Source organism: Canariomyces notabilis, assembly GCF_033297395.1.
Source record: "Canariomyces notabilis strain CBS 508.74 unplaced genomic scaffold N656scaffold_14, whole genome shotgun sequence".
Lineage (NCBI taxonomy): Eukaryota > Fungi > Ascomycota > Sordariomycetes > Sordariales > Chaetomiaceae > Canariomyces > Canariomyces notabilis.
Window position 1 is genome coordinate 58,842 of NW_027041836.1, and position 17,864 is coordinate 76,705.

General features: G+C 54.5%; 8 protein-coding genes across 8 annotated transcripts; 4 read left to right on the top strand and 4 right to left on the bottom strand.

The window, feature by feature from the left end:
• The first annotated feature begins 117 nt into the window (after positions 1 to 117).
• On the top strand, positions 118 to 967 carry N656DRAFT_780214 (uncharacterized protein). The gene has a single exon (XM_064815336.1). It carries the CDS (start codon positions 356 to 358, stop codon positions 680 to 682), a length of 327 nt encoding a protein of 108 aa, XP_064669085.1. The 5' UTR covers positions 118 to 355; the 3' UTR covers positions 683 to 967.
• A 2,877-nt stretch (positions 968 to 3,844) lies between these two features.
• On the bottom strand, positions 3,845 to 5,596 carry N656DRAFT_733262 (uncharacterized protein; the record flags this gene model as incomplete). Its single annotated transcript, XM_064812680.1, has 5 exons — positions 3,845 to 4,671; positions 4,724 to 4,895; positions 4,967 to 5,123; positions 5,201 to 5,485; positions 5,541 to 5,596. The coding sequence occupies 5 exons, from the start codon at positions 5,594 to 5,596 to the stop codon at positions 4,004 to 4,006; spliced, it is 1,338 nt and encodes a 445-aa protein (XP_064669086.1). The 3' UTR covers positions 3,845 to 4,003.
• Positions 5,597 to 6,086: 490 nt separating this feature from the next.
• On the bottom strand, positions 6,087 to 7,219 carry N656DRAFT_798908 (putative aldehyde reductase 2; the record flags this gene model as incomplete). Its single annotated transcript, XM_064817814.1, has 2 exons — positions 6,087 to 6,409; positions 6,484 to 7,219. 2 exons carry the CDS (start codon positions 7,217 to 7,219, stop codon positions 6,087 to 6,089), a joined length of 1,059 nt encoding a protein of 352 aa, XP_064669087.1.
• Positions 7,220 to 7,717: 498 nt separating this feature from the next.
• On the top strand, positions 7,718 to 8,616 carry N656DRAFT_769179 (uncharacterized protein; the record flags this gene model as incomplete). The annotated part of the gene is made up of 3 exons (XM_064813682.1): positions 7,718 to 8,030; positions 8,151 to 8,470; positions 8,539 to 8,616. 3 exons carry the CDS (start codon positions 7,718 to 7,720, stop codon positions 8,614 to 8,616), a joined length of 711 nt encoding a protein of 236 aa, XP_064669088.1.
• Positions 8,617 to 8,730: 114 nt separating this feature from the next.
• On the bottom strand, positions 8,731 to 10,182 carry N656DRAFT_138337 (uncharacterized protein). Its single transcript, XM_064808608.1, has one exon. The coding sequence runs from the start codon at positions 9,967 to 9,969 to the stop codon at positions 9,052 to 9,054; it is 918 nt and encodes a 305-aa protein (XP_064669089.1). The 5' UTR covers positions 9,970 to 10,182; the 3' UTR covers positions 8,731 to 9,051.
• A 212-nt stretch (positions 10,183 to 10,394) lies between these two features.
• N656DRAFT_711326 (uncharacterized protein) lies at positions 10,395 to 11,247 on the bottom strand (the record flags this gene model as incomplete). The annotated part of the gene is made up of 2 exons (XM_064811740.1): positions 10,395 to 10,937; positions 10,996 to 11,247. 2 exons carry the CDS (start codon positions 11,245 to 11,247, stop codon positions 10,395 to 10,397), a joined length of 795 nt encoding a protein of 264 aa, XP_064669090.1.
• Positions 11,248 to 11,569: 322 nt separating this feature from the next.
• N656DRAFT_780219 (terpenoid synthase) lies at positions 11,570 to 13,430 on the top strand. The gene has a single exon (XM_064815337.1). It carries the CDS (start codon positions 11,705 to 11,707, stop codon positions 12,974 to 12,976), a length of 1,272 nt encoding a protein of 423 aa, XP_064669091.1. The 5' UTR covers positions 11,570 to 11,704; the 3' UTR covers positions 12,977 to 13,430.
• A 1,238-nt stretch (positions 13,431 to 14,668) lies between these two features.
• On the top strand, positions 14,669 to 15,965 carry N656DRAFT_790180 (NAD(P)-binding protein; the record flags this gene model as incomplete). Its single annotated transcript, XM_064816857.1, has 5 exons — positions 14,669 to 15,353; positions 15,417 to 15,526; positions 15,590 to 15,624; positions 15,685 to 15,854; positions 15,916 to 15,965. 5 exons carry the CDS (start codon positions 14,669 to 14,671, stop codon positions 15,963 to 15,965), a joined length of 1,050 nt encoding a protein of 349 aa, XP_064669092.1.
• Between the last annotated feature and the right edge of the window lie 1,899 nt (positions 15,966 to 17,864).

Genomic DNA, 17,864 nt, shown 5'->3' on the forward strand with positions numbered 1-17,864 from the left:
TGGATGTGCGATGCTGTACTTATTGTCGTACGTGCCATGACATTGAGAGATTTGAAGAGGTCAAGAGGATTTAGACACTCCATGTCAGTTTGGAACTGAAGTTGAGTGGTGTGAAGTGGGCAGGATGCATGCTACATTAAATTACCTAATGAGGTGCGGGATGCGGGGAGCTCCTTCTCATCTAGTGTAGGAGTGTCCGAACCCCAAAGCTTTCTCATCCAAACCTCCACTCTCCCCAATGATTTCCTGCACAAAGTACAATCTATTCACTCACCTTACCCAACACCAGTTGGCTTGCACCTATATGGCTCCCTTTGCCTAAGAGTCGAGAAGCCCTTTCCCACAAGCGGCCGACATGCCTCAAAGCCCGCAACAAACTGCCGAGATTTTCCGACCTTGGCTAAGTCGTCTCTGGTTCTGCTCGCTGATTCACCTACTTAGATTGAATACGCCGGTCTTGCCATCAGCTTGTTGCTGTTCGTCCAATATTGTTTCCCCGTTCAACACCGTGGATAGGCTCTTGCAGGTACGCGACGGGATAATTGATCTGAGAGAGCCTCTCGCAGCCATAACCTCAGAAAGTTCCAGATGGTCCGCGAACCGAAATTCCGGTAGAGATAAGAAAGGCAACCTTAGACGTCAAGAACAAGGCTCACAGGTTCTCAATGTCAGGCCTATGTAAGGCCATCGCAACCATCCCATGTGGCTGGCAGCCACCCTGAAACGCATTGGCGGTTGCATCGTTGGCCTCGTTTCGAAGACTCAGAGGAAGCTCTGGGCGGCTTACGGCTGACATATGCCGTGATATCCCGAGAGAACGACCTCTAGGGCCTGCTCGCATATGTAGGCTGCTGGAATGAGCAGTTCGAACTTGGAACACGGGAGCCTCCTGCCCGCCTGGAGGACCTTGGACCGCGCTTGGTGCAACAAAGGAAAGAAATCGAACAAGCCCAGGTCTGGGTAAAGAGGCAGCCTTGCCCTTATCTCAGGGGTTCTTCGACCTGTGATGGTGAGAATTGCGCTGCTGTGTCACCAACAGTACTCGAGAAACTCTTGCGGTTGGGCAGAGATGATGTAGGTGGTATGTACAAGGCCCTCGATTGGACATGGCCGAAGTGACCGAGGAGTGCCTCATTGCAACCTGATCTCACTTCTCGCGGCCCAGTCAATCGGAGCTACCCCGAGATCCCCCGGAGCGAATTAAGGGGTGCCGCTGATGTGGGGTGCATTTGTGCCCAACGTCCACACCATGGGCCCAATGTACCGTGAGTACTGCATCCCAAATCCATGGTACTCACAGAAGCTTGTAACTTACCTTACCTACAGTCAGACAGCCTGCAAAGCGCCTTTTTTGTGCTCAACTCGCTCCCTTGCAATGCAGGAATCTGGATCTTCTGCCCGATCAACGCTTGACATACCCATGCCTTGCCGAATGCCGCTCCCATCCCGCTGATCGTCTGCAGCAAACCCCTCCAGGTCCTCTTCCCCTCGGTGACGGCCCGCTGGATCGTTCGAGGTGCAAATTGTATGTCCAGTCCATCACTACGCCACACGATGCCGGTGACAAATATCCGGGATACGCCTCAATCAACATTGGCTTTTCACTGGGCATGCTACATGCTCCGAGGGAGTCTAATGATATCGTGTCATTAACGTCAGCAACCCGCAGAGCCAGCCGTCCATTCTGCCTCTTTGTACTACAAAGGGATCAGCCATTGGCCGCAGCACAAACGATCAATCGACGAGACGGGAGCAGCGAGGGTTTGTCCGACCCCCACGCTGCAAGCCTCTCGACGGTACATAACTATCAGACGGCAAGCAGGCATTGTCATTTCTTTTTCCGAAACTCGATCGAGCAGAATGCATTAAGCAAAGCAACCTATGCGTGCGCGTATCAGAGGCGCCGAAGCTGCCCGCCTACCGTGGAGGGATTTACCTCCTTGGTCTGGACCGGCGCACCGTCATCACGAGTATTAAGCTAGGAATCTACAGCTTACACTTTGTAGGTGTGTCTCGGCTAGCAACTCTACGGTAAGCGGCGCCAACATGGACCCAATGCGACAATATCACACACCAGCGATCTCATCTGCCTATGGCTATGCTGGAAGCAGCGTTACGTGGATTGGTGAACATCAGGGTACCGTACCGCATGAAGAAGCCTGAAAACTCACCTAGCCAGTAGCGGCCCAAAGCCCGAGTACGCGCTGCTGTTCTGCATGAGTCCACTGGGGCCAAAACGGTGAGCAACCGATGCTACCGAAGTTGAAGGTACGGGATGAACCGCAATGAAGTGTGATGAACTGCAATGACGACATCACCAGGCGGAACTACCCCGCAACACAGCTCTATAGAGGGGCAGAAGGACAGACCGGGAACCTATTGGGCTATACTTCGAACAATTTCAGGTAATGCACTAGTACCTAACAACATTGACGATAGATGGATGTGAATCTAGAAGTCGTTCGATTCCTATGCGATCAACTAACTTCCAGATCCCAGGAATACCAGTTCCGGTGATGGAGGGGCAGAGCTGAGTGGACTACTCAGGGTATCTTACCCCGCGTTACCTACCCCGCCTCCCCGCTTACACGCATTCATGGTCGAGCTCGCGGAGGCAAGGACATGTGTCAACGAAGACTGACAGTACAATCAAGACAGACTTGAATTGTTACTACGAGGCATTATCCTGACTGAGCTCTCCCTCCGTCCCATCTTCCGCTCCTCAGCCCTCAAGGGCCTTCCGTCCTGCTAGGGCGGAGCCGCAGTCGGTTATCACCGAGAAGATCTCGTGTGACCATGCAGTTTACAAGCTTCCAAGCGTCTAACATCATGCACCCTGTCAGCTATCACCTGAGCCTTCTCACGCCGAGGGCTGCCTTCGACCCGCAGGCGCTGCTCCTTCAACGGTGACTGCGCTGGTTGCCCTTGTCACAGGCTTGTAGGAAGTGAACTACCTTGCGTTAGCCCTGAACAGCACCCGAGACCTTCAAGGCTTCGACTGCGCCATGATGCTGCTTCAATGCGATGATCCACATGTCTAGACTCGTATTAGCAGAGGTTGTCAACCCGAAATATGACAGCCCCGACTAGCTGGGTCAGCTGGATCTATCCCTTCTGAATCAAGAAGGCTACCAGATTCACTGTTATGAGACAAACCAACAACGCCACGGCGGGGTCCGATCCAATGGTCTGCAAAGGGACTCGATGGCCTCGCTCATCACAGTGATGGCACGGATGCCGCCCATGTTTCCGGTTCTCAAGACATTGCTAAGGTACCTAGTTACTTAACCTTTTAGAACCGGTTTTGTGTCCGCGTGATATCAATTCGCTTCAGTTCCAGGACAAGGAAGGAGCTGAGCCTGGCATGAAAGGCTTTCCTTGGTTGCATTTCCGGATCTGTCGGGTTACCTCCGCCGCCTGCCTGCCACTATTATGCAGTCGGCCCGCCGGGCGTACCCGTCGGGTGCTAGGCTCGCTTCCGCCAGCCCTCGCCGGGTCCGAGGATGTAGGATGTAGCCGGTGACTCCGACCTCTAATCTTTCTATTACATGTAGGTAAATGACAATCGAGACTTGGGGAAAAGCCGGAAAGGGGGAGAAAATGCACGGCGCATTAACTAATATGAATGGAGCGATAGAAAACAATTAAGGAAAAGGGAAAGGAGGGCAGAATTACTAACAGACTGAGATAGGAGAGCACAGGACTTACCGGTCTCATCAACATTAACCCGTACCAACTCATGCCTACATCCAGAGTTGAACTGGCAATCGATGATGCAAACATCGCTACAACCAATGTGTGCACGTCAAGGGAGGAGCCTGAGGTAATGCTTGATCAAGACTATCAGCTAAGGCCGGGGATCGTCAAAAGAAAGGGTACGGAAACGGTGAGAGGCTCAACTTCGGTTACCCGCACATCTTTACTTGCTGGTAGTTCTGCAGCTTCACAACTGAATAGGGCAACTACGATCACTAACCGCATACCCAGCAAAGAGTTCACCTCCTCACGGCTCTACCACCGCAAGCCGACCCCTAACAGGGACATTCTCCTTCCTCCCGACCTCGGGAAACCCGCCAACTTTCACCCCTTTCCGGAACAACAAACAATACGACGACCCCCCAAAGTGGAACATGCCAATCTCCTCCCCCTTCTTCACATGCTGACCCTCCTTAACAGTAATCTCACACGAACTAACCTCGTCCATACCGACCCCAATAAACGCCATGAGCCCAATGGCCGGATTATCCGCCTCAATAAAGATGATCGCCCGCGTAGCCAAAGCCGCGAGGTATCCCTGCGCAACCGAAATCCCATGCGCATCAATCTCACCACCCTCAGCATCCGACTCGAACAGGGGCTCGCTAAAGTAGGTCCCGTCGCGCACAAAGCAGCGCTTGACCTTCCCGGAGACGGGCGCATGCCAGCGGTGGTAGGACAGGGCTGAGAGAAAGGCCTGGTAGATCGTGGCGCCAGCGAATTGCTGCGCCAGCGGGTCGTTGCCTAGCATGTCAATGACGGAATAGGGCTGGCCCTTGATCCAGAACTTGTCGCGCAGCTTGGCGTTGTGCGTGACGTTGAATACTTTCGACTCGCACGCGTTGGCGATCACGTTGTCGTCGTCTGGCGAGGCGAGGGGGCGCGCGGAGGAGTGCACTTGGCGGGTGAAGAAGTCTGGACGAAGTCAGAGTGTTGGCTTCGTTTGAGGGGAGTGGAAGCTACATACCGTCCCATGACTTGTACCCGTAGTGCGGTTTCGACGGGTCGCACACGTACATGTCCTCGAACTTGTGCGATGTCCGGTAGGGCGCGTTGGCCACCTCCATCAGGTCGCTGTAGCCCACCTCGCCGAACCAGCCTGCGCGGTGGTCACCGAGGACCTCTGCTGATTCAGGACTCTGTTGCTGATATCAGCCGGCTGTTCCCATCCTTACAAGGCTTCCACAAAATGCGGGAGGATACTGCAAACCTTGAGGTACTCCCCCCACTTGTTAAGAATCTTCTTCAGCATCCGATTAACATCAGGATCCAGAAACGCGGCATGCCCGCTTGGGGTGCCCATGGCATAATCGAAGATGGCACACATGGGCACACCGACCACTCCCGCGCTTGCAGCCGCGTCCGTCCTGCACACATACATCCATACCAGGTCAGCCATAGACAACCTCATATCCACGGCCGTCCTCGAGTCGGGAGCACGTACCATTCAGGAGCGCGCCCAAACACATGATTCAGCACCTGGAGCATGTGGTTGTAGTCGCGGATCTGGGATCCGCCGGCAGGGTCACGCGTGTAGGGCGGTTTTTTGGGGATTTCGTCCCACATCTCTGTGAAATACATGTAGATACGGGGGTTGTTCTCAATAAACTCCTTGAACTCTTGCAACACGGGGATGAGCTCCTGTTCGCCGTGCTTGTCGACATGGTCGATGGCTTTACCGAGCCAGGCACGGTGAACGCGGTGGTCGGCTGGTAGCCATGCTCCGGGTCTGATTCATATGTGTCAGTGGTATGAGAGACGTTATGTAGGGGGTTGATGCTTACCGATGAACCCGGTGGTGGTCGGGGATGTCGCCGTGATTGCCGTGTTGATGAACCATCTTGAATGATGAATCTGGATGTGCCTAGAACAGCTAAGCAATTGCCAAGAGATCCAACACTACGGATCCTATCCTCGTGTGTGAGTTGTTCTATAGGGGACCAAACGGCTGGATAGCACAAAGCCCAGAAAATTCCGAATTCAGGGTCATGGTGTTGTACCTGGCGTCATGATGTAATTGCACAATCGCATGCGTCACTGCTACAACACAACACCGGTAGATGGATCCGACCCATATTGAAGCCACTTTGAGCGCCGGAAATACCATTCTCAGCAAGGCAAATCCGGAAACTGGAAAGGGTATTCAACTCCCAGATTGTTAGGTATGTATCCGTGGTTGGCACTTGGCAGGCACCACCGAGAGTTTGAACTTTGAACCAAAAGGAAAGGACCCAAATAACGATGCGCAGATCCAATATCAAAAGCCAAACTAAACGATAGTACTCGACTGGACTGGAGGAGTGCCTCAAAATCTTGTCGTCCTTTCACTCTCATCCCTCAAGGTATGGATTCGTGATATTCTCAAAGATGCTGTCCTCCAACGACGTCCATCCGTCATAATTCTTGTCTGGTTTGTCGGACCACTTCTTCAAGAGCGCCACAGCCTCTGTTTGGTCGATTGACACCTTGAGATGCTGCGCATCGGGGTAGTCATCGACAAACTTCTTCTCCGGACGAAGCCTCCGCAGTATAGCGAGTATCTCATTCCAGTGAGCACTATGGCCCCAAGCTTGGATTCGTGCCTTGTTGATCTCGGGATCCAGAACCGCTGCCACATGTATCAAGGCCACGTCTTTCACATCGACGTAGAAGGCTATGATTTATCGTGCAAGTCAGAACATGGTAGGTAAGGTAAGATATTTAGCTGCCAGGAGGAGCAGTTCTTACATGCCGGCAATGCATCCATAGCCGCTTTGTTGCCCCTGTAGGCGTGAACCACCCAGTTGGCCTGCCCTTCAATATGTTTCTTGTTGAGCGGCTCGCCGGTCAAGCCCGCGGGAGACACAACATTGACATTGAAGTGGAGGTCATTTCCGAGTCTCTCGACAATCTTCCATACTTCTTTCTCAGCGGCCACCTTGCTGGCAGGGTATTTGGCCATGGCATGGGACATGCCATACGGAGGCGGTGCCCATGCCGCTTCAAGGACAGCATCATTCCACGAGTCTCGCCCGATGGTGCCATTGTCGACACCAGGAGCAAGCGGCGAGGCAGTAAGCGCGCTGCTGGTGAACACGACCGCCTTGACTGAGGGCTCGCGGATGGCAGCGTTCATGATGGACCGAACGCCGGTTACCATGGGGGTGATGACGGCGTTTGGGTCAGGGACAATGTTGGTAACGTAGGCTGTGTGAACGACAGCGGCAACGCCTTTGATTGCCACGTTGTAGGCGCCATCTGCGCCGAGATCAGGGACTGAGACAAGCTCGATGGCGCCCGTGTCGGCGTAGGGCTTGAAGCGGCCTTCCAAGAGCCATGAGGATTCGGTTGGATCACGAACGGCGCCTCGGACCTTGAAGCCCCTTCCCAGGAATTGAAGGCAGATATGAGAGGCGAGGAAGCCGCTGGCACCCGTCATCAGGATCCAGGAGCCGGTGGGAATAGACGTATGTAAACAGGGCATGGTGCTGTACATGTAAGAGAACCGATGCTTTGGTGGGTTCGAAACGTCGAACGTTCGATGGACGAAAACAGGAGAGTAAGGTAGGTAGTAAGGCAACGAGTGAGACGCCAGGGAGCTCTTAGCCTCTTGATTCAATGCATCGAATGTGGCCCTTATATGCCTACTACTACTGTCCAGGAACATTAATAATTCGAACGCCCCTACCGCCTCTGCCCGCACGAACCCGACTTCCCTAGTATACCTTCACTTCAATGAGTCCATCATGGGCCATGGCTTATACGCCAAGATCTACCACTTACACCCGTATGAACGAGCATTTCCCGATCGGGCAATCCTAAGTCTTGGCAGGGACCAGCGTCTGACAAATGTACTTCAGGTGTTCGAGACACTTTCGTGAATCGTGACGCTTGAGCAGTTGAACTTCCTCTGCAACATCAAGCCACCGACCCAAAGTACCATACAGACCTCCAGTCCTCCCTGCCTGAAGCTCGAGTAGCTATGGCCCGCCAGTTCCGATTTGTGGCCGTCTCGAATCCGACGCAAGCCCCGTCACCCGAGTCCAGGAAACAGGACTATTCACACGCCTTTCGCCAGGCACACGCCCAGAGAAGACGCAAGCAAACGGAACGATACAGAAAAGGGATATTACTAGCCAGCGGCCCGGTTATCAAGGTCTTGCCTCAGGCCGCATCCGAGGAAGCCCCCTTCTCGAGTCCACTGAGCCAAGTCACGGTACTCAACAATAACAAAGACCCTTTCTCGTCCATGGCAAGACCGCTCTCTTCGGTGGAGTATTTCCTGCTACATCACTGTATGTCACTCCGTACCTCGATCTCCACCAAAGCATTCGACAAGTTTCACCCCATGGTCAACACTCAGCCGCCCCCTCCATAGGTTGCTAACATCCCTCTCTCTGCCCACCCTCCAACAGACATCCACGTAATAATCCCCTCCACCCTCGGCCACTGCTCCTTATTCTCCTCCTCCTCCTCCTCCTCCGACCATCCCTATCCCTCTCCAGGAACAGTCGAATCCCACAAGACCCAGCTGCTGCGGGAATGGGTCGGCCTGGCCATCACCGACAACGATCTCATGACAGCCGCCGTTCTCCTGAGCACATGCCGCTACATCATCCAGCAGGTCCAGCCAGACAAAAAGCCTGTCTTTGCCAGGCTCGCGTTGCAGTACAAGCAGACATGTCTTGAGACACTCCGGCAGAAAGTCAACAACAACACTTCTGCCGGAGGAGTAGTAAGTGTCATGACCGTTGCGAAGGCGATCGCGCTTGCCGTGGATGAGGTAAGGCTTTCAATATTGAGAGGTTTGGTGGGAATGGCATGACTGCTGCTTTTCCCCCTCTCCCCCTCCCCCCCGGTCCCGGAAGAGGAGATGGCTGATGGGTGAGGCAGGTGACGGCGGGTGAACACACGATTGCTCGGAAGCATGTGCAGGAAGTGGTTGCCATGGTGGATTCCAGCGGTGGCGCGAGGGGGCTCGGCCTGACAGGGCTGTTAGAACGGATGTATCGAAGGTTTTTGGTGGCATTTTCGCTTGCTTAATATATGGACCCAGGGGGACGTTCATATAGCAAGCAAGGCGGTAACGTAACGCAAGGGCACCTAAGATGCAGTGTTGCAAGATGGGTGTTTCTTTACCTTACCTTGTACTTATGGTGAATTCCTCCATCGCGGATAGCCATACCGGTAATATCGCGGACGAAATCTGACGAGACAGGCTGTCAATCTGTTTCGGGTCGGAGTCACGATACTCGACTCGACCGAACAAGCTGCGCGCCGGGAACTCGATAGATACCCCGACAGATCCGTAGGTAATCAACCCGAGCGTGACCTCTTCAAACCCCCTTCAAAGTTCCCTCTCTTCGGCTCTTTCTCTTTCTCCTTAGCCCGGGAATAAGCCGCATGCCTTCGCTTGTGTTCTCTCCGGTCCTTCTCATTCAACGGGTTGTAAAGCAGGTCGCACACCGCACATATTGTAAACCCCGGGTCCTTCTGGAGCGACAGGCTCAGGGTTGTCTGTGTCAGGTCTCGCGCAGGTCGTTTTCCAGGCCGTTTCTTGTCTTGGAGGAGGCAGTCTTCTGCTGCTGTCGTGGAGCTAGCCGATGGAGTCCCAGTCCCATGGCGCAGAACATTGACAGGAATTTCCCCTAAAGAACCAGAAGACGATGCAGCAGAGTCCTGGGTTGTGTTTTTAACATCAGGCATAGTGTTGTTTCTTATCCTCGAATCGAGGGGCGGCGCATTCCTAACATCCTCCGTTGTGTCGCCGTCTCCATCACCGTCCCCCAGATCCCGCGATCTCCCGTCACTGTCATTGTATTGGGGCCGCGTGGTCAGTCGTCTGCGCTTTCTCGGCTTCGCCACCAATAAGGGCGGGGGCGAAGATGGCGGTGTTGACGCAGGCTCGGCGGGATCTGACGAGAACAGCAGGTCGGATGCCGCGCTGTCGGAACCGGGGTGGATTGGCTTGAAGTAGGCCAGGATGGACCCGCACTTTGGTGGTTCATCACCCGGGTTATGCTTCGGAAGGGCTGTGGGCGGTGGCGTCGACTTCGTGCACTCTGAGCTGGAGTCCAGATGCCGTTGACTCTTGTCCTGTGCTGCAGCTGGCAGGATCGGCTCGTGGTCCCGGACTGGGGCAGATCGTCGACTGTATGTTCGCACAGGCCGCTTGCGCTGCCGGAGAGGGCTTGTCGCAAGCGGTGGAGGAGGCTCGCTTGCGTCCGCCGACATGACTCGGTCGGCAGCGAAAGCACGCGAATGGGCAGACAAGTGAGAGAAGGCGAGGAAGATACTCTGTACAGGTGATGGAATGTTTCAAGGCTGTGATGATGGGAATGGCGATGCTAGCCTGTCCGTTATACAGAGAATGGATAAATTAAGGTAAGCCTAGAGCCAGCCAGCGGACTGGGTCGGTTGCTGTCGTCCCATCTGGTTCCCGCGTTTTCGCATCAATGCGACGCGTCTCGAGTCTCGACGCGTCGAGCATGTGCATATGACGCGAGACAGCCGAGTATTGCCCCACTTCTTCGCGGAGCGGACTCGTGCACCACATCGGAAGCCCCGCCGCCGCCGCAAGCCGGATACATTGTATCCAACCATTCCACGAAACTCAAAGACAGGAGCAAAATGTAATAGTAGTCAAACGTCAACACACCTCAATATCCTTCCTTCTTCCTTCTCCGGAGGTTTACATCTCCAAACGCCTTCTCATCCCCTATTCTAACAGGATCAATGTCCAGCCCAACAGTCCAAGTCTGCACAACCTCCTTAACCTCCTTAAACGCCTTATCCTTCTTCTTCGCCTCCCCCAAATGCCACACATAGCCCGAATACACCGCAACTTCCGCGATCCCAACCAGAATACTCCCACCCATAGTCAAGAACAACCTGGCCGGCGTGCTCCACCACCTCGCCAGAATCCAGAGGCTGGCGGCAACACCGAGTATACTGACCAGGAAGTTGAGGATGAGCATTAACTGCCGGTGTATATCATTATACGTGACATCGTCATCCCCAATGTCCGCCTCTCGACTCGGTCGGTTGACAGCAGCGAACGCCGCCGCCATGTTTGTGCTGCTGTTCGGGAACCGTTGGGAGAATGTCTCCATCGGCGGCGGCGGCGGGTTCGACATGCGCTCATATGCGCGCTGCTCCTCTTCCTTGCGGAGACGGGCCATCAGGGCTTTGTATTCGTCCGACTGGAAAAGTCAGATCAAAATACATGGCAGTGTGGTAAGGCAGATAGATGCAACTTACGGGCTCAGGCTTCGGAGGCGGCGGCGGGACGTAGACTTTTGATCCCTTCAGCAGCTTTTCCAGGCTGTACTCTTTGTTTCCTGCATCCCTGAGCGCCGTCCATAGTTCGAGAATCTGTGAATGTGAGATTGGGTTTCCGACGGCCGGCGCATCCAAGGTAGGCTCGCCACTCTGCGGTTGGAGGCTATGGTCTTGCTGCAGACGGGACAACTCATTGAATGTCTGTAGACCTTCCACGATGGAAGGCGTCATGGTGAGTAGTACCATTTTGAGCGACGTCGCAGACCACTATGGGCTTGGTGCATGCCGCTCTTGAGGATGGAAGAGGATTTGTCTCTCAGGTACTGACCCTCGCACTTGTACTGCACAGTGTAAGTTGATCCAGGCTGAAGCTCAAGTGCCAGGCGACCCGGATGACTGGGAGTGGGACAGGTCCGCTTGCCAAGAGGCCCAGATGCAAGGGGCATCAAAATTACACGTGCAACCAGCCACAAATCAGCCACATCGAGCTAACGTTAAATCTTCAAAAATCGCGGATATCGGGACGAAGTTTTCGGGATCCACCGGAGTGAGACTCGACGATCGATTTTCGCGATTTCCGAACGGCTCGATCTTCAACAGTGTCCCAGATGCGGCAGGCAGCCAAATTGTGACGACCGGCTGTCAATTGGCTATTTTCCACAGACCGAGGAGGAGCACGCGAAAGGAAATGCAGCTCGGGACGGGGGCTTCGGTGGTTAGCCGAGCCAAAAGCCTCAGGCGAATCCCTCGGCTGCCGGTGTCGACATGCTCCGAATGCCTCAGACACGCGCTCGACGTCCGATTACCGTCGCCGCAGTCCAGGGCATCTTTCCACTCGACAAGACCGGGTTCATCAGCATGGGCCGCTGCGGTTTCCGTCGCAGGGAACATAGTCAACAATGCCATCACCCGCGCGACCAAGGGCGACATGCCCTCCATCGACCCCCTCCGGATCGTGGCCAAGGAGATGAAGTTCCTGACGGGCAACATCAGGAAGCTTCTCGGCTCGGGCCATCCCTCTCTTGACCGCGCGGCCAAGTACTACACACAAGCCGAGGGAAAGCACATTAGACCATTAATCGTCCTCCTAATGTCGCGCGCAACCTCGCTCTGCCCCAAAGCCCCGCAACGACAACAAGCCACGCTACAAGCCTCAGTAGCCATCAACACATCCATCTCCCCGCTCTCCATCCTCTCCGACTTCAACCCGGCCGCAGGCACCGAAACCGACCCCACAACCAGCGACCCAGACATAGACATCCTCCCCTCCCAACGGCGCCTCGCCGAGATCACCGAACTCATCCACACCGCCTCCCTCCTGCACGACGACGTAATCGACCACTCCGTCTCGCGGCGCGGCGCACCCTCCGCCAACCTCGAATTCGGCAACAAAATGGCCGTGCTCGCAGGCGATTTCCTGCTGGGCCGCGCCTCCGTCGCCCTCGCCCGCCTGCGACACGCCGAGGTCATCGAACTCCTCGCGACAGTCATCGCCAATCTCGTCGAGGGCGAGTTCATGCAGCTGAAAAACACGGCGCGCGACGACGAAGGGCCCAACCCGCGCTGGTCGGAGGAAACGCTGACCTACTACCTGCAAAAGACGTACCTCAAGACGGCGTCGCTGATTAGTAAGAGCTGTCGTGCGGCGGCGTTGTTGGGGGGCGCGGATGCCCAGACGGCGGATGCGGCGTATAGTTATGGGAAGAATCTGGGGTTGGCGTTTCAGCTTGTGGATGACATGCTGGATTACACGCAGAGTGAAAATGAGCTGGGCAAGCCGGCGGGCGCGGATCTGGAGTTGGGGCTGGCGACGGCGCCGTTGTTGTTCGCGTGGAAGAATATACCGGAGTTGGGTGCGTTGGTGGGGAGGAAGTTTGCGGGTGAGGGGGATGTTGCGAGGGTGAGTTTTGTTTCTTTTTGTTCTTTTATTCCGTCCCGTCTCTACGAGCAACGACGATGAGAGAGATGCTGATCAGTATGCGGGAACTAGGCACGAGATTTGGTCGCACAAAGCGATGGCATTGAACAGACGCGAGCCCTTGCCGAAGACTACGCGGAAAAGGCGATTGAAGCCATCAGCTGGTTCCCAGAGAGCGAGGCCAAGGATGGCCTGGTCGAGATGGCCGTCAAGACCCTGAAGCGGCAGAAATAACGCCTGCCTCAACCTCGGTCGAGATTTGTATTACTAACTGCAACACCCAACTCCAACTTGGGGATTTTGGGCGGAGTGGACAACCTGTGTTTGGGTTGAGACAGGTAAATATAAAGATGACCAATGTTTGGTTTGGTGTATATATCATACAAAGACAGCGCCCGGCCACTCAATGTCTGGTGGGATGGCGGCCACGTGTACAGTACGATGAGATGCATATTTGGCGCTACGGGGATGATATGAGATCTCGCATTCTGATTCAGTTGAACCTAAGGTAATGAGGATTCTACTTCACCAGTTGAGACTTGTGAGATTCAATAGATACTGCTTGACGTTGGGCCTCTGTCTAAAGAGGTAGTACTCTCGTCTACACACATAAGATAAGAGAACGGTCTTCCCGCCCGCGTCTCGGCCCTCGGCCAGCTACGTCCGCAGCCCGGGATCATGTCTTAAAACCGGAAACTACCGCCGGTGACGCCCCGCCTCAAACCCATGTTGTAGATGTGGGGTAATAAACTCGGACGACTCTGACAACCGTAAACTGTTCAACGACAACCAACCAAGGTTCGCCTATATCCACTTTGATCGCCGTTCTCGCGTGTGCGGCTACAACTCAGGATTGATTTGGAATCATACCCGCTGGCTGATCCATCCTTCCGTTCTATGGATGGGGAGGCCGAAGCAGTATCTTCTGCAAATCCAAGGGGTCCGCCTCCTGACTCTCGACGCCGAGCAAAGGGGGTTTGAAACTTTTCAACTTTGAAGCTGTAGGCATAGGAATTGTTATCCTAAAGCGGTAGTCAATCCGGGAGCGGTTTTCCCAAACCCAAAAGACCCCGTTCCCATCGGACACGGCCCCACGGCTCGGGGTAGGTAGGTGCTGAGCAGGGTCTCCGGCTCCCGTGGTGTCATGCACGTGGACCTCGACGTTCCCATCCCAGGTTGTCCAGCTGCAAACTGAACTAAGGTACGACACTAAATCGCCTAAGCTGGGGGCTGTGGATGGGAGACAGTTGACGGATTGGCTGACATAATTCCAAATCTCAATTGGATAGCTCGCAGAAGGACGACCGCTAGCTGGTCCTAGCTATGCTGGTTTTTTAAAGGATTGCAAGCCTTGTTATGTTATCAACCTCGGCTCGGCCTTCACGGATTCCACCTCCGGTCCCGTATGCACGTCATTCGCGGCGAAAAATCCGTTCTCTACCGAGTGATGCAACAAATTACAATACCCCATCGAGCTGATCAATCAAGATCGAGTGGGGTTGAGGCGGGCTTAATGCCGAAGAGCCTGATACCTAGAAAGTTCGCTTACATAACGTCACTGTTATGGCATGACTGACTACAAGTAGGAACGAAGGAATGGTGAGGCTTCCCCTTGAAACCTCTGGATAGAAATTCTGCAATTGGCCTCGTGGATCTGCTAGGAATTGACTACCTCTTGACCGGACATCACCTTTACACATCTACCACCACCTAGATCAGTAAACACACCCAACCATGGCTCAACAATCCCTCCAGCTCGAGCTCGTCGAGCGGCCCAAGGCCAACATCATCCCCGGCCAGACCTTCCGCGTGCGCCAAGTCCCCGCGCCCACCGAAGCCGACCTCAAAGACGGCCAAGTGCTCCTCGAATCCCTCTACATCTCCTTCGACCCAGCCATGCGGGGCTGGCTGGACGACAAGCGCTCCTACATCCCTCCCGTACAGATCGGCGAGGTGATGCGCGCGGGGACCATCAGCCGGGTGCTCGCCTCCAAATCCTCCAAGTGCAAAAAGGGCGACTATGTCACCGCGAACCTCGGCATCCGCGAGGTCGGCATCATGCCCGAGGACCAGGTCAACCCGGCGCCGCCTCTCCCAAAAGGCGCCAAGCTGTCCGATCTCATGGGCGTGCTCGGCATGACGGGCCTGACGGCCTACTTTGGCATGACCAAGATCGGGCAGCCCAAGGCGGGCGAGACGGTGTTTGTCTCGGCTGCGGCGGGTGCGACGGGTAGTGTGGCCGCGCAGATCGCCAAGATTGCTGGCGCGCGCGTCATTGGTACGGCTGGGAGCGACGAGAAGGTCCGGTGGTTGAAGGAGGAGCTGGGGCTGGATGTTGCGCTTAACTACAAGGACCCGGACTTTAAGAAGAAGTTTGAGGCGGCCACGCCGAACTACCTCGATGTCTACTATGACAATGGTCAGTAACATGCATTTTTTCTGCCGATGCTGTAATGGAATACTGACAAGATTGAATCTCTAGTCGGCGGGGAGCAGCTCGAGATGGCGCTGGGCCGTGCTAACAAGTTTGCACGCTTCGTCATGTGCGGAGCTATCACCCAGTACAATGCCGAAGAGAGGTCAGGGCCGATGGTAAGCCGCTTCTCGTACTCGATTGACTCGGAATGTTTCGTTGGCTGACGGCGGCGGTAACAGAGAAACTTCTTCAACGTGATTGCCCAGCGTATCAAGTAAGTCTTGATCGTCTTGGCTCTCAATGTTCCGAAATACTGACCGCCTACTTCACTCAGGATGCAAGGGTTCATTGTCTTTGACTTTGCGGATGAGTATCCTGCGGCGTTTAAGCAGCTTGCGCAGTGGCTTGAAGAAGGCAAGCTTCAGAGGAAGGAGACGATTCTCAAAGGCGGCGTGGCTGCTGCAGATGAGGCATTCAAACATCTGTTCGAGGGCAAGAACATTGGTAAGTGTCACCAGACAGGGTGGATCGGATTATCATGGACTTGTGACTAACCGCTGTGCAGGCAAGCTCCTGGTTGAGGTCAAGAGTCCCGAGGATGCGCCACGGCTTTGAGAAGTCGAGGTAGCCAACATCATGACCTCCTAATGACATGTCGGTAGCGCAGAAAGGGAGCAACGGAAGCCTTCGAAGTCTCGGCTAGGACGGTACCAGACTGGAAATCTGCTGGTTGGTGTCTTTGCCATAGATGTAAATTGGTGTGCAGGGGCTTCGAGCCTGCAAGTTAGGAGACAGGGGTAACCGCCGAGTGTCTTGCAAAGACAAATCGAACTCTGTTGTGTCAACCAATCGAGAAGCGGCCAAAACCTCCATCATAGCTGGTAAATACATGGAAAGAGAGGCAAGGTGCCCTCACAGATTCGGGTTTAGTGTACGTCGAAGCAGCGAATGATGTGCCATGGCACATAGGCATAGGTAGCCCAAGCTGAACAGCCTTAACAAGAGACAAAGAGCGTCACCTACAGCCACGCACTCCAACGAAGCATCGCGCGTGTGACCGTCCTGCCTGGGGACTACATCTTAATCCCTTTGAACTCGCCAAAACACTCGCTCAGGAAGCTGAGCTAGTCTCATCCAGACGGGGCGGTGGTTGTTTGACGTGGGCAACTGCCGGGGAATGTAGCTGACTTGCTCTGGGAGCCTCAACCAATGATCTTGGACTCGAATGCTCGAAACGGCAACATTGTCTCACAAAGAAGACGCCCGAGACCCTGTCACGATGCCGAAAAAACCACAAAACGGTCATGGGAACTCGGGCGAAATTCGCTCAACGTCGGTAAGCTGGCCTTCAGATGCATTGCGGGATTCCACACTGGTTACAAAGCACTTGGACGAACAGTCAGCCTGCCTGGTCGCAAACAAAGTATGTAAGATGACTCGATATGCTGGCTCGTGTCGGTCCTTCTGCAGGTTGAGATGATGCATTGTTGGAATCGTCGTATCGACAACGTAAAACTTCGGGAGAGCCCTTTTTTCACCAAGTTATCGAGTAACAATAATTCAGGTAGGAGGAAGTCCCTGCAGGAGTCAGGCACCGCCAGATCATGAGCGGCGAATCAGAACGGCAAGCAGGATCGACTTACTCGAGTGTTACTCGATGGAAACTCGAAAATTTCACGATAGCTTCGGATGGCAACCCAAAATGGAAAACCAGGTGAACCATGCGAACCGTACTACAGTATATTTTCCGCGGAGTGACATTCGGGTTCCCTTGTTCAGATAGCGCGGCTTCTGATTGGTCATTTGGACCATGACAGGGCGTGCTTTGGTGCTTGGGCCCGCAGAAGCCACCAGATCTGTGGGACGTGAGCGCATCGGAATTCGGCTTTACCCGGCCTGGGTCGCCGTAGCCAATCAGAGTCCCCTGATAAGCCAGCGTCTTCAGGGTCAGGGTCTTTGTCAGAGCTCAACTTCTTCTGGCCCCTCGCTCAGAGTCGAGACATGTTTGGCATCTCGCACGGCATCTCACTCGGTGCTGCACCCCACAGCCGTTCTCGGCGCCCATGCGTCATGACAATTTCAGAATTTCAGAGAATTGCCTAGGCATGGTGGATTGGGTTAATAATTTTGTAGCCGGAAGAACGCTCTTCGAGGCAATTTTGAGAATCTTCAGAGTGGAGAGACGCGCGGGTGGTTCCGGGACTGTTTAATTCTATAGATAGCCTCCAGTCTTGGGAATCTGGTCACGATGGCTTCCCGTTCATCCCTTTCCCGCCTTGCTGCTGCTGCTGCCGTTCTTTCAAGCCCCAGGCATCCCTTCGCTTGCCCCCATTCGGTCTCTTCTCTAATCTCTACGGTGTGATACCCACTTGATCTTGCCGACTTACTCGACTATCACTCTCCTTATCAGTCCAAGACTCCATTGACGTCGCCCACCTTATCATAGCTAGATAAGGCCGGCTCCTGTCGAGGGTGAACCGACCCCTCGCTCACCTTCCACCTTGCCCACTCCCG